At 47.5% G+C, this 12,785-nt stretch overlaps 1 protein-coding gene across 2 annotated transcripts in view; it reads left to right on the top strand.

Annotated features, from left to right (window-relative positions):
• Positions 1–12,785, top strand: part of ALK (ALK receptor tyrosine kinase) — an 880,658-nt gene that overhangs the window by 186,846 nt on the left and 681,027 nt on the right. For both annotated transcript variants that reach the window (XR_013220998.1, XM_077282112.1), the window contains exon 2: positions 12,646–12,756. Coding sequence is in view for 1 of the 2 variants with exons in the window: in XM_077282112.1 (XP_077138227.1) it covers positions 12,646–12,756 (111 nt within the window). In the remaining variant the exon portion in view is untranslated. The remainder of the gene's footprint in view (positions 1–12,645; positions 12,757–12,785) is intronic.

Raw genomic sequence — 12,785 nt, 5'->3', positions numbered from 1 at the left:
TTTTCTTGGATTTTCCTGAATGGTCGGTGCAAATGAGTCAGTCTAATAAGTCATCACCCGTCAGATTATACATCGAATTTTATTGAAGAAACCTCCCAATGATAACAGTATAATCTCCAAAATGAATAAAACTCACAATGCACTGTTCCAAATTATTAGGCACAGTAGAATTCCTAAGCATTTGATACGTTTTAAAGAACTGGAAAGTCTCATTTGTGGAATTTGCAGCATTAGGAGGTCACATTCACTGAACAAAAAAGCTATTTTACTCCAAAACCTCCTAACAGGCCAAGTTACATGTTACCATAGGAGCCTTCTTTGATATCACCTTCACAATTCCTGCATCCATTGAACCTGTGAGTTTATGGAGAGTTTCTGCTTGTATTTCTTCCCTCTCAGAGCTGCTGTTTGGATGTGAACGGCCTCCCACCCTCATAGATCTTTTGCTTGATGATACTCCAAAGGTTCTCTATAGGGTTGAGGTCATGGGAAGATGGTGGTCACTCCATGAGTTTATCTCCTTTTATGCCCATAGCAGCCAATGACTCAGAGGTATTCTTTGCAGCATGAGATGGGGCATTGTCAGCATGAAGATGATTTTGTTCCTGAAGGCACGTTTCTGCTTTTTAAAGCATGGAAGAAAGTTGTCAGTCAGAAACTCTATATTCTTTGCAGAGGTCATTTTCACACCTTCAGGGACCTTAAAGGGCCCTACCAGCTGTTTCCCCATGATTCCGGCCCAAAACATGACTCCTCCACCTCCTTGCTGGCCATCCACCAACCATCCACTACTCCATCCATCTGGACCATCCAGGGTTGCTCGACACTCATCAGTAAGCAAGACTGTTTGTAAATTAGTCCTCATGTATGTCTGGGCCCACTGCAACCGTTTCTGCTTGTGAACACTGTTTAGGGGTGGCCGAATAGTAGGTTTATGCACCACAGCAAGCCTTTCAAGGATCCTACACCTTGAGGTTTGAGGGACTCCAGAGGCACCAGCAGCTTCAAATAACTGTTTGCTGCTTTGTAATGGTATTTTGGCAGCTGCTCTCTTAATCCAATGAATTTGTCTGGCAGAAACCTTCCTCATTATGCCTTTATCAGCACGAACACGTCTGTGCTCAGATACAGCCACAAATCTCTTAACAGTACGATGATCACGCTTAAGTTTTCGGGAAATATCTAATGTTTTCATCCCTTGACCAAGGCATTGCACTATTTAACGCTTTTCAGCAGCAGAGAGATCCTTTTTCTTTCCCATATTGCTTGAAACCTGTGGCCTGCTTCATAACGTGGAACATCATCTTTAAGTAGTTTTCCTTTAATTAGAATCACCTGGAAAACTAATTATCCCATGTGTTTAAGATTGATTTCAGTGATCCACTGAGCCCTGAGACACAATACCATCCACGAGTTTATTTGAAAAACAAAACACTTAAATCTTTATGACACAAATCCAATTTGCATAATAATTTGGAACAGTGTATAAAGACTATACTATATACTATACAGATGAAATGTCCCTTTAATGTCTAGGAAATCCTTTAAAAAGCTGTAAAAAGCTTCCTCATGGCTAAATTTCTACAAAGTTTCAATAAATGATGTTCTTTTCTTCTTGTCATCTCTTGCTAAGACGCGAACATCATCCATGGGAATCATGGAAGCACTTAAATGCTGTGTGGGCAGCGATAATGGGTTCACATCGTCCCTTCTTTATTGACACCTCGTTCTCCTGGATATTTCACAGTTCATCACCTCAATGTCAGGCAGCTGCTGTTCAGCCACATCCAGTCCAGTCCAGGCCTACACTTCCAGTTTGATTTACGGGTCTCCAGGCTTTATGAATCTAATAAAGCGTCAATAATTTGTACAGAAAGTACTGCAGCCCCACGTAAAACGGGATTACGACTTTTTGACAATCAATTAATGAGTTGTAAAAGTGATTTGTGGTCGGTGGAAACAAAGGGGGAGATAAACCTTCCATCTTCATGTTCCATTGTAAGAGCCAGATGGTACAGAGGGCACCCTGGAAGCGCAGGCGCAGAGTCTGGACGTACCTTGGCGCAGCTTAGACGAAAAATATGGCCCAATTATAAGAACGGCTTATTTTCCATTAAATGGGCTGTAAAACATGATATTTATTGAGAAAGGAAACCGACCCTCGCGGCGTTCGCCCATAAGTATGCACTAAAGACGCTAATGTGAAATATTTCACCCTGAAATTGCCCATTCCTGTTTATAACTAATGTAATCAGTAGGAGGTTAAAATTTACTTTAATTATTTTTATTCTTATTATTTTTCACATTGTTGTTTAGTTTTTTTTATTTAAATCTATTTATAACTTTTGGCTCTGATTCATTGCTTTTAGGGATGAGCAAACCCATGGAAGTTCGGGTTCCGGTACCCAACCCGAACTTTAGTCCCGAACTTGAACTTTTAATTTTGGATTTGTTCATTTCTAATTGCTATCATTATAGCGATCCTGTAACACCAGTGTCGGCATTTTCCCCATCTGTCACCACTTCTGCCGCAAGACACCACCGCGCCTTCATCATCAGAAATACAGGGTGGAAATGCATCAGTTCTGTTTAAATATTTTGGGACTTGTTTTAGAGAGAAGGCAGGAAGATTGCGGGTTAATTCCTGACCCCTGGGTTCCTGCCTCCTATTGCCGGTTATAGGTTTGGCCTGACCTGGTTCACTCCCTTGTTCTCTGCTCTTGTTGTGTTAGGAGCTGTTTTGGGGACTTGTGGTAGAGTGAAGACAGGGAGATTGAGGGTTAATTCCTGACCCCTGGGTTCCTGCTTCCTATTGCCAGTTACAGGTTCTGCCTTACCTGGTTCACACCCCGATTTTCTACTCCTGTTGTGCAAACATTGATTGCTGATTCTGATCTCTCATATTCTGACTGATGACTTTCTTTCTATCCTAACCAGAAGCGTAGCTAGGGTTTTGGTTCGGGAGGGGGGGGGCGCGAAACGTCTGAGTGGGCCCCTAACCAGGTAACCTTGATTACAACTCGGTGACGCACACTAATGGTGGAGGAGGACCTCAACAGATGACCGCGGTAGTACTGTATTACTGAAAATAATCTCTATATAAAGACCAATATTGATATTACCGCTGTATGGTCAGTGGTAGATACCAATCTTACAGAACATATAAGTGATCACAGCACAGTTACAAATAATGACTTACCACTGACGTTCTCTCTGATGGAATTGTTCACTTTTCCCGTCTTTTCCATCTGGCTCAGACCGACATGACAACTTCTTCCAGCCAGAACTCACCTGCAGAGAATACAACAAAGACATATTTCACTTCTCATATTCCAGCCCCATCCCCATCTATCTCCAACCTGTACAAACTCCTCATCCTGCTGATACCCCAATACTGAGCCACTGCTGCCGTATGTGTCCCTATTACTGCACCTGATACCCCAATACTGAGCCACTGCTGCTGCCATATGTGACCCTATTACTGCCCCTGATACCCCAATACTGAGCCGCTGCTGCTGTATGTGTCCCTATTACTGCACCTGCTGTGTGGTTCTCTGTGCCTTCTAAATTCTAAAGCAACCGTCTATAATATAGCAATGCCGGGTGTAAGTGCCCTAGAAAACAGTGCCTACATTGTGCCCCCTAGAAAGTAATAATGCCCTGTGTGTCCCTTTCACAGTAACCTGAGTTCCGCTATAAGTGCCTACTTTACATTGAATAATGTCTCGAGTCTCCCCCTGTACAGCTCCCCTATACACAGTATGATGCTCTCTTATGCACAGTATAATGCCCCCTCCCTGTATATATACTGACCCCTTAGTGTCCCATAAACTGCCTCCAACACTGTATGATGGCTCCGTCACTGTAATCTCCACACTGTATGATGGTGCCTCCTAGATAGCCTCCATATAGTATAATGCATCAGATTGTCCTCAATATAGTATAATGCACTCCCCATAGGCCTCCATATAGTATAATGCACTCCCCATAGGTCTCCATATAGTATAATGCACTCCCCATAGGCAGACTCTATATTGTATCATGCATTCCCCATAGGCAGGCTGTATAGTATAATGCAGCCCCCCATAGACAGACTCTATAGTAGAATGCAGCCCCCCATAGACAGACTCTATAGTATGATGCAGCCCCCCATAGGCAGACTCTATATAGTATAATGCACCCCTTGTAGGCAGACTATATAGTATAATGCAGCCCCTCATAGGCAGACTCTATAGTATAACGCACCCCCATAGGCAGACTCTATATAGTATGATGCACCCCCATAGACAGACTCTATATAGTATGATACACCCACCATAGGCAGAATCTATGCAGTATAATGCAGCCCCCCATAGACAGACTCTGTAGTATAATGCATCCCCCATAGACAGACTCCATATAATATAAAGCACCTCCATAAAAAATAAATACAATACCCACCTCTCTTCCTCCTGGTTCCTCCGCTGCTCCGAGCTCCCGCACATGTCCTGACAGCGGGCACCGAGTAGTGACGTCATCGTGACCCTTGTTACTGTCTGCGTCAGGGATGTCGCTGACAGGGGGATGATGGGAGAGGGAGCGTCACGCTCCCTCTCCCATCAATGCGGTCAGCTGTATCAGCATCTAGCCAATACAGTTGCACTTGCACCTGCAATGACGAGGGGGCCCACTGATGGCATCGGGCCCCTCAGCCTGCTTAGGGGCCCCATAGCAGCTGGGTGCCAGTGATGGGAGATCGATTCTCCCTGCTCTGCCACAGAATGTATCTGCAACGGTGTGCTGCGCATGCTGATACAGTGACAGTAGCGTAGCTCCGGGTGGGCCCCCTCAGAGCACGGGGCCTGGTGCGATGTCCGCCCCATCTGCCCCCCCTTACCCCGGTAGCTACGCTACTGATCCTAACCTTCTGGTTTTGACCCAGTGACCTGACCATTTCTTGCTAGCTTGCTCCAACAGCCGACAGCTACTCCATGGACTCAACCCAGGGCCCTTGCGTAACTTCATATCCCAGTACAGGGGATAAAGGGTGAAGTCCTGGGTTCCCATGGGACCTGATAGATGGACTGGTTAATGTAGCAGGCCTATTTAGAGCTGCTGGTGACCAAGATTAGAGCTACTTTACAAATCCAAGTTAAGTTTCTCTGATACAAAGCACTAGATACCCTGCCCCTACATAGAGTTACATGATATAAGTGCAGTGGCCACCGGGGGGCACTCACAGCACACGCTCTATCATTGAGAGCAGTGCATGCAGTGAGCTCCCCCTGGTGGTGGCTGCAGGGGGGAAAATGCTGCTAAGTCTAGACAGGAAATTCGGATCATTCTATCAATAAAGATATTGATGGTGTCAGAACGTGGATTTAAAGATGTGAGTCTGGCACAGGGGGTTCAGGGACGCTTCCATGTAAAGTCTGTGCTATGTGCAATATTTGGTGTCTGATAGTAAGTGGAATATACGGGGTGGGCTGCGAAATCCAGACCCCTTTATCCTTTATCTATCAGAAGTGACCTACAGTAAAGCTGTCTGCTGTCCATAGCAACCAATCAGACCACAGATTTAATTTTAGCATAGCAACCGGAGATCAGCTTTCATTTTACCATAGCAACCAGAAATCAGCTTTCAAATTACCATAGCAACCCGATATCCGCTTTCATTTTACCATAGCAACCCGATATCCGCTTTCATTTTACCATAGCAACTGGAGATCAGCTTTAATTTTACCGTAGCAACCAATCAGCATTCAGCTTTCATTTCAGCCTAGCAACCAATCAGCACTCAGCTCTCATTTTACCCTTGCAATCAATCAGCACTCAGCTTTCATTTTACCATAGCAACCTGAGATCAGCTTTAATTTCACCATAGCAACTGGAGATCAGCTGTCGTTTTACCATAGCAACTAGAAATCAGCTTTCATTTTACCATAGCAACCCGAGATCCACTTTCATTTTACCATAGCAACTGGAGATCAGCCCTTTTTTTACCCTAGCAACCAATCAGCACTCAGCTTTCATTTTACCTCAGCTGTGTAAACATTGAGTGCGGCCTTCCGTCCTGGTGTTCCCCTGCGGGGGGCAGTGGTGATGTGTGTGATAGTGGAGGCGATGTGCACCTAGGATCAGTCGCAGACACGCACCACTGCTCTGCTGGTCGGTGTCCGCACCTTCCCGCGTCAGTAATAAGACGAACATCGGGTTAGGTGTGGAAGTGTTGTAATTCTATAAATAAAAAGACACCTTGGTGTTTAGACGCCTGTCATGGCGCAGACATCCAGGAGAGGATTACGAGAAGCCCCAGGAAGGTGCAGTAAAAGTGGCCGCAGCCGTTACAGAACAACATGGCGCCGTGTGTGGACATCACCTGACACCACAGCGTGACGGCAGTGCGGGGGTTACAGGCCCGGTTGTGATTGGCTGCTGGCTGTGATGGTGGAAGCCATGCGGACCGGTTGCACCCTGTGATGAGGCGCGACCCTATATATCCGGGTGTGACCTCACACCACACAAGCGGCACCATCATCCCCGACGGTCCAGTATTCCTACATGACAGTGTGAGCCGCCTACGTGGACGTCTCCAGTAATTCTGCGTACAGATCTCTGATCGTGCCGGACGATCATAGGACGCAGTGGCGCACGGACCCGACAGTAACTGTCAGCAAGAACTGGGCGTCTGTGCATTGCGGCCCGCACTGTACAAAATCCAGTCTCCGCTAGTCAGTGGTGTATACCGTATACTGCATCTGGCCTCTTACTATACCGCCACAAATTCTAAAGGCCACAAGATAAAATTTTACTGACTTTGAGTGATAAATTTCATGTTATCAGATTGAAGGACACTGCATTATCCATTTATTGAGATTGATTCACTGTCCTCTGTGGGCATATAAAACACATCAGAAAGGTCAAATAATAAGGATTGTGAACCAAAGCCAAAAACCAACTACTTAGAGGATTACACTACTCATTTCTTAAAGGTAAACTCCAAATTCCATTGTGTAATTTGTAGTCTTAAAATATATTACATCCTGTATTATACCCCAGAGCCGCACTCACTATTCTGCTGGTGCAGTCACTGTGTACATACATTACATTACTGATCCTGAGTTACCTCCTGTATTATACCCCAGAGCTGCACTCACTATTCTGCAATTGCAGTCACTGTGTACATACATTACATTACTGATCCTGAGTTACATCCTGTATTATACCCCAGAGCTGCACTCACTATTCTGCTGGTGCAGTCACTGTGTACATACATTACATTACTGATCCTGAGTTACATCCTGTATTATACTCCAGAGCTGCACTCACTATTCTGCTGGTGCAGTCACTGTGTACATACATTACATTACTGATCCGGAGTAACATCCTGTATTATACTCCAGAGCTGCACTCACTATTCTGCTGGTGCAGTCACTGTGTACATATGCAGCGCCCCCACTGCCGCAGGGCCGAGGGGTACCCGGTACCGGGCCTCTTAGTCTCTGCTCTGGGGTTGTCACGGTGGCTAGGCCCCGGTCCGTGACCCTGCCGAGGGGCGCACAGTAAATGATGGGACAGATGATGGTGGTGGTGAGGCTGTGGGGGGTGCGGTGCAGTAAATAACGAGGACACCAGGTTGCAGTCTCTTTACCTCTTTACTGAAGATCTCTCGGTCCTCAGCCCGGAATCCGGATAACCAGGCTGCGCAAGTCCGGCCAGTCCAATGGCACCTCCAGAGTTCTCTTCACAGGTGGAAATCGGTGCCTTCCTACTAGCGCTGTGTGTTGTGGTCCTTCCCTGCTGTGCTTACAGAAAGTCCCCACAACTGTTGTGTCTGTTTCTTAAGTTCCCTCACAACTCGATTAGATGATGTTCTGCTAATCCTCCGTCCCTCCCTGGTGTTCTGGTTGGGACGGCACCCGTTTGACGGGTAGGCTCGGAGCTCTTCCGGGACCCTAGAGTCGCCCCTCTCCACAAGTTGCCCCCCAAGACTGCATAGGTGATTTAAGTTAGACAGCCCGCCTTAGACTGACTGTCCTGCCGCTGTTTGGAGTATTGCTTGAAGCTGAATGTTATGATACTCCCTCGGCATTCCGGCCACCGGTAGTGCGCCTCAGTAGGATGTTGCTTCGGTCTTACAGCACGACTCCTACTGGTATTTCTCCTTTTGCTTGATCTCGTTTCTCACTCAGCACAATCTATCTCGCTTCTAATCCTTCCTTGGGCACCGCCGCTACCCGGAGCAGGCACGGTCCCGTTACGTTCGTTCAAGTTGCCAAGCCTCTGTCAGGATCCCACCCCTGACAGAGACCCTACTGTATCTTCCCCACAACACCCTCTGCCACAAGGTGTTGCCTGGTTCCAACCCAGTCAGCTTTCTCTTCTAACTTCCTGCCTGACCCCCAGTTTACCCACTATGGTGGGGAGTGGCCTAGTGAATAGAACCCTTAGCTCCCCCCGGAGGCCCGGCTGTGAAATGTATTGGTGTCTGTGATACCTGATCAGATGAACTCCTTCAGTGCCATCAGACGCACCATAGCTCCCCATAGTGGCGGAGCCACAGTACTGCAACGACCAGGACTCTGGGGCGCTGCACTCCCCCCTGGTTAAACACAGTACTCCGGGACTGGGAAGAAAACAACAATACAAGTTAGCAAAAAGACATACAGTTTTGTTGAGTGCAATAACAATAAGCATATTTGAACAGAGCTTCCCTTTATGGGAGGTGAGGACACTTGAACGTTACAAACATGGTTAAATATCATAGCAACATGCTATAATTAACTTTCCTTTTACCCAACCGGGTATTCTACTAAGTGCAAAATTGTTGAACAATAATTTAACATTGCCTTTAAGGACATACACTCTGCATCCACTAAAGACCTTCTTATATTCACATTATAAGGCAATTTAACTTTTCCATTCTCCTTCTTAAAATCTGCAGGACCGCCTGTCCTAACGGCACCAGACCTACTGCCTCTCCCTTCTATGCAGGACCGCCCCGTTCAGCCCGTTCAGTAGTTTCAACTACTATACACAGTATAGAACATAACATTACTTTCAGTTTAAGAGCACCGAGCCATTTTTACCTGACTCCTCTGAGGACTCAGGGTTCACCTTCTATCCCCACTATCTATCAACATTATCAAAACAGTTTCTTTTATCGAACATTAATTCTTCTCACTTTCTTCCTCACTAACATGCAGGCTGGACACCACGTCTACCCCCACGGGCCCGCTGCATCCCTCTCTCTCAGCTTTCACTTTTCTGTCGGAGAACATCATCAGCATTTCTTTACAATTAACTAGTTGGATACATATAACTTTCTCATAAAAAACATTATCATCACCATTTATGTGCATCAAATGAACATCCCCTTTAAGAGGGGACCAAGTCTCTATGAGGTAGCATATCTTCTCAAGCTACCAGTCCATACTCAACAAAGGTTCCAGTGTGGTATCTTCACAAAGAGTCCTTTTTGAAGTAAAACCAGTAGGGAGCACCTTTAATAAGGTGCAAACTATGTACAAGAAGTTTGTATCATGCACTGTTCATGATTGCGGCAGTTCTGGAAACTTTGTGCAAAACTTTAGAAAAATCAAACAAAACAATAGGGATCCCGGGTCAACAAGGAATCCCTTTAAAAGTTAACCCTGGACGGGTTCAGCAGCAAAATCAGGAAACAAACAAGCAGTTAAGAACTATGTACATATTCATGGTATCGAGGTTTATCCTTCTAAATCTGGGGTTGATCTTCGTTCCCCGGCCTCTGCTGCACCTGCACTGGTAGTTGGTCTCTCAGATGCCATCAGATCAGCCGGGGTCTGGATTTGAAGGCTAATCCTGCTTGCAAGTTCGGTAGCCGCTACAAGGCATACAGTGGTGATGGGGACAAGGTCTGGCAAATCGGGATCAGTCACGATCGAGGCAGCAGGGGGCGCTTTCTCAGGTTCACACCGTCAAACGTTCCGGGCACACCATCCTCGTGCATTCCGATGACGGGTGTAGGTCACCTGATCCCCCCTTTGTAGTGGGTCGCCATTTCGACTGCAGCAGGGGGTTTTCACGTTATAGCTAGTAACAAAGACATCAGTGGATAGCCCCGGTTCCTGTATGGAGCCCCATCCCCTCTTCGGGTGGTAGGCCAGCACAGTTCCCCGCTTTACCACGTCTTTCCTGCCGGGCGCAGACTTCTTACGTTGTATGTCATGTTGTTCGGTCTCGTCTCGATCTTTCCAGTGTTGTATTAGACATTGCTTATACTGTTCCCAGGTAAGTACCGCAAGGGTGAGGCCATCCTCCCGGGTCCCATCCGGCCCGGTCCAGGGGGTGTCCCACCGGAGGATCACCCCGTCTAGGCCCACATCTAGGGGTTCTCCCATCTTGGTTGGTAGCGGAGGCACTAGCTTCCCCATCGCGTTAGAGGTAAGGATGACCCGCTCCACCAAGAAGGAACGATCATTGCTGGGGTGAGGAGCAGTCACAGGGGCGGGATCGGTCAGGGGAGCCGGATCGGTCGGGAGAGCAGAATCGGCCAGGGGAGTAGGGATGCCGTCCATACCTGCGCCTGATGTGATTCCACCGATGTCGCTCCGGTCCGTTGACAAGGGCACTGGAATCGGCTGCAGCCCGGACCGCGGCTCCTCCGGAGTCACCTCTTGATGTAACTCCGCCCTCCATGGTTCCGTGGCTGGGATAGGTAGGCTCGGCTCCTCCACTGGCGGCTCCAAGGAGTTCAGGTCCCTCACCGGCGGTGGACGCGAGTCCGCTTCTGATGGGTGAGGGCAAGCCGGGATCACCTCGCCGTTGCTCGGGCACTTGCTGCTCATCGTCGCTGTCTGGCATTCGGCGGCAACGCATGCACCTGGCTCCGCCATTTCTCCGAGGTCGGGCTCCTCCTTCACCTCGTTCCCGCCGTTGCAAATCAGGGGGCGGTTCTCCTCTGCTGCTGGGCAGGTCGTCCTCTCGCAGCAGGAGTTGGAGGGGGCGGTCGCTACTTCTGGCGCCGCTTTGGTAGTCTCCTCCCATGGCAAGCCCTTCTTCTTCCTCTGCGCTCCCTGTGACGCTGCAATGGCGGCGGTTTTGGCGCGAACTTTTGGCGGCAAGTGACAATCCACAGTCTTTGCAATAAAGTACAGTCCAAGCACAGTAAATCACAGTTCCAAGGCACACATGACCTGATTCTTCAGGCTTAAGTAGATCCTGTTCGTGACGCCAAATTTGCAGCGCCCCCACTGCCGCAGGGCCGAGGGGTACCCGGTACCGGGCCTCTTAGTCTCTGCTCTGGGGTTGTCACGGTGGCTAGACCCGGTCCGTGACCCTGCCGAGGGGCGCACAGTAAATGATGGGACAGATGATGGTGGTGGTGAGGCTGTGGGGGGGTGCGGTGCAGTAAATAACGAGGACACCAGGTTGCTGTCTCTTTACCTCTTTACTGAAGATCTCTCGGTCCTCAGCCCGGAATCCGGATAACCAGGCTGCGCAAGTCCGGCCGGCCCAATGGCACCTCCGGAGTTCTCTTAGCAGGTGGAAATCTGTGCCTTCCTACTAGCGCTGTGTGTTGTGGTCCTTCCCTGCTGTGCTTACAGAAAGTCCCCACAACTGTTGTGTCTGTTTCGCTGCACATACATACATTACTGATCCTGAGTTACATCCTGTATTATACCCCAGAGCTGCCCTCACTATTCTGCTGGTGTAGACACTGTGTACATACATTACATTACTGATCCTGAGTTACATCCTGTATTATACCCCAGAGTTGCACTCACTATTCTGCTGGTGCAGTCACTGTGTACATACATTACATTACTGATCCTGAGTTACATCCTGTATTATACCCCAGAGCCGCACTCACTATTCTGCTGGTGCAGTCACTGTGTACATACATTACTGATCCTGAGTTACCTCCTGTATTATACCCCAGAGCTGCACTCACTATTCTCCTGGTGCAGTCACTGTGTACATACATTACATTACTGATCCTGAGTTACATCCTGTATTATACTCCAGAGCTGCACTCACTATTCTGCTGGTGCAGTCACTCTGTACATACATTACATTACTGATCCTGAGTTACATCCTGTATTATACCCCAGAGCTGCACTCACTATTCTGCTGGTGCAGTCACTGTGTACATACATTACTGATCCTGAGTTACATCCTGTATTATACCCCAGAGCTGCACTCACTATTCTGCTGGTGCAGTCACTCTGTACATACATTACATTACTGATCCTGAGTTACATCCTGTATTATACCCCAGAGCTGCACTCACTATTCTGCTGGTGGAGTCACTGTGTACATACATTACATTACTGATCCTGAGTTACATCCAGTATTATACCCCAGAGCTGCACTCACTATTCTGCTGGTGCAGTCACTATGTACATACATTACTGATCCTGAGTTACATCCTGTATTATACTCTAGAGCTGCACTCACTATTCTGCTGGTACAATCACTGTGTACATACATTACATTACTGATCCTGTACTGATCCCGAGGTCCATCCTGTATACTCCAGAGCTCTGTGCAGACACTGAACCCGCAGGCAATGATTAGGGATGTTAGCTCTGTAACAGCAGTATGGTGATCTCAGCTCCAGAGCAAATAATACCTTTGTTTCATATAGGAATGATTTGATGTCCATGTTTTTGTCTGTTCTAGGCTTTCATTATGTGAAGAGCTCGTCTAGTAATCCTCTGAACTTTTACACCTGGAATATTTCCTGGATTATGAGGGAAGTGTTTTCATACAATGGCGCCAGACCCAAGCACGGTAAGTGCCGCACAGAGACGTACTGCCTA

Source organism: Ranitomeya variabilis, chromosome 2, assembly GCF_051348905.1.
Source record: "Ranitomeya variabilis isolate aRanVar5 chromosome 2, aRanVar5.hap1, whole genome shotgun sequence".
In the NCBI taxonomy this organism is placed as follows: Eukaryota; Metazoa; Chordata; class Amphibia; order Anura; family Dendrobatidae; genus Ranitomeya; species Ranitomeya variabilis.
Note: the sequence above shows the minus strand (reverse complement) of the source record. Positions and strands in the feature narration are given on the sequence as shown.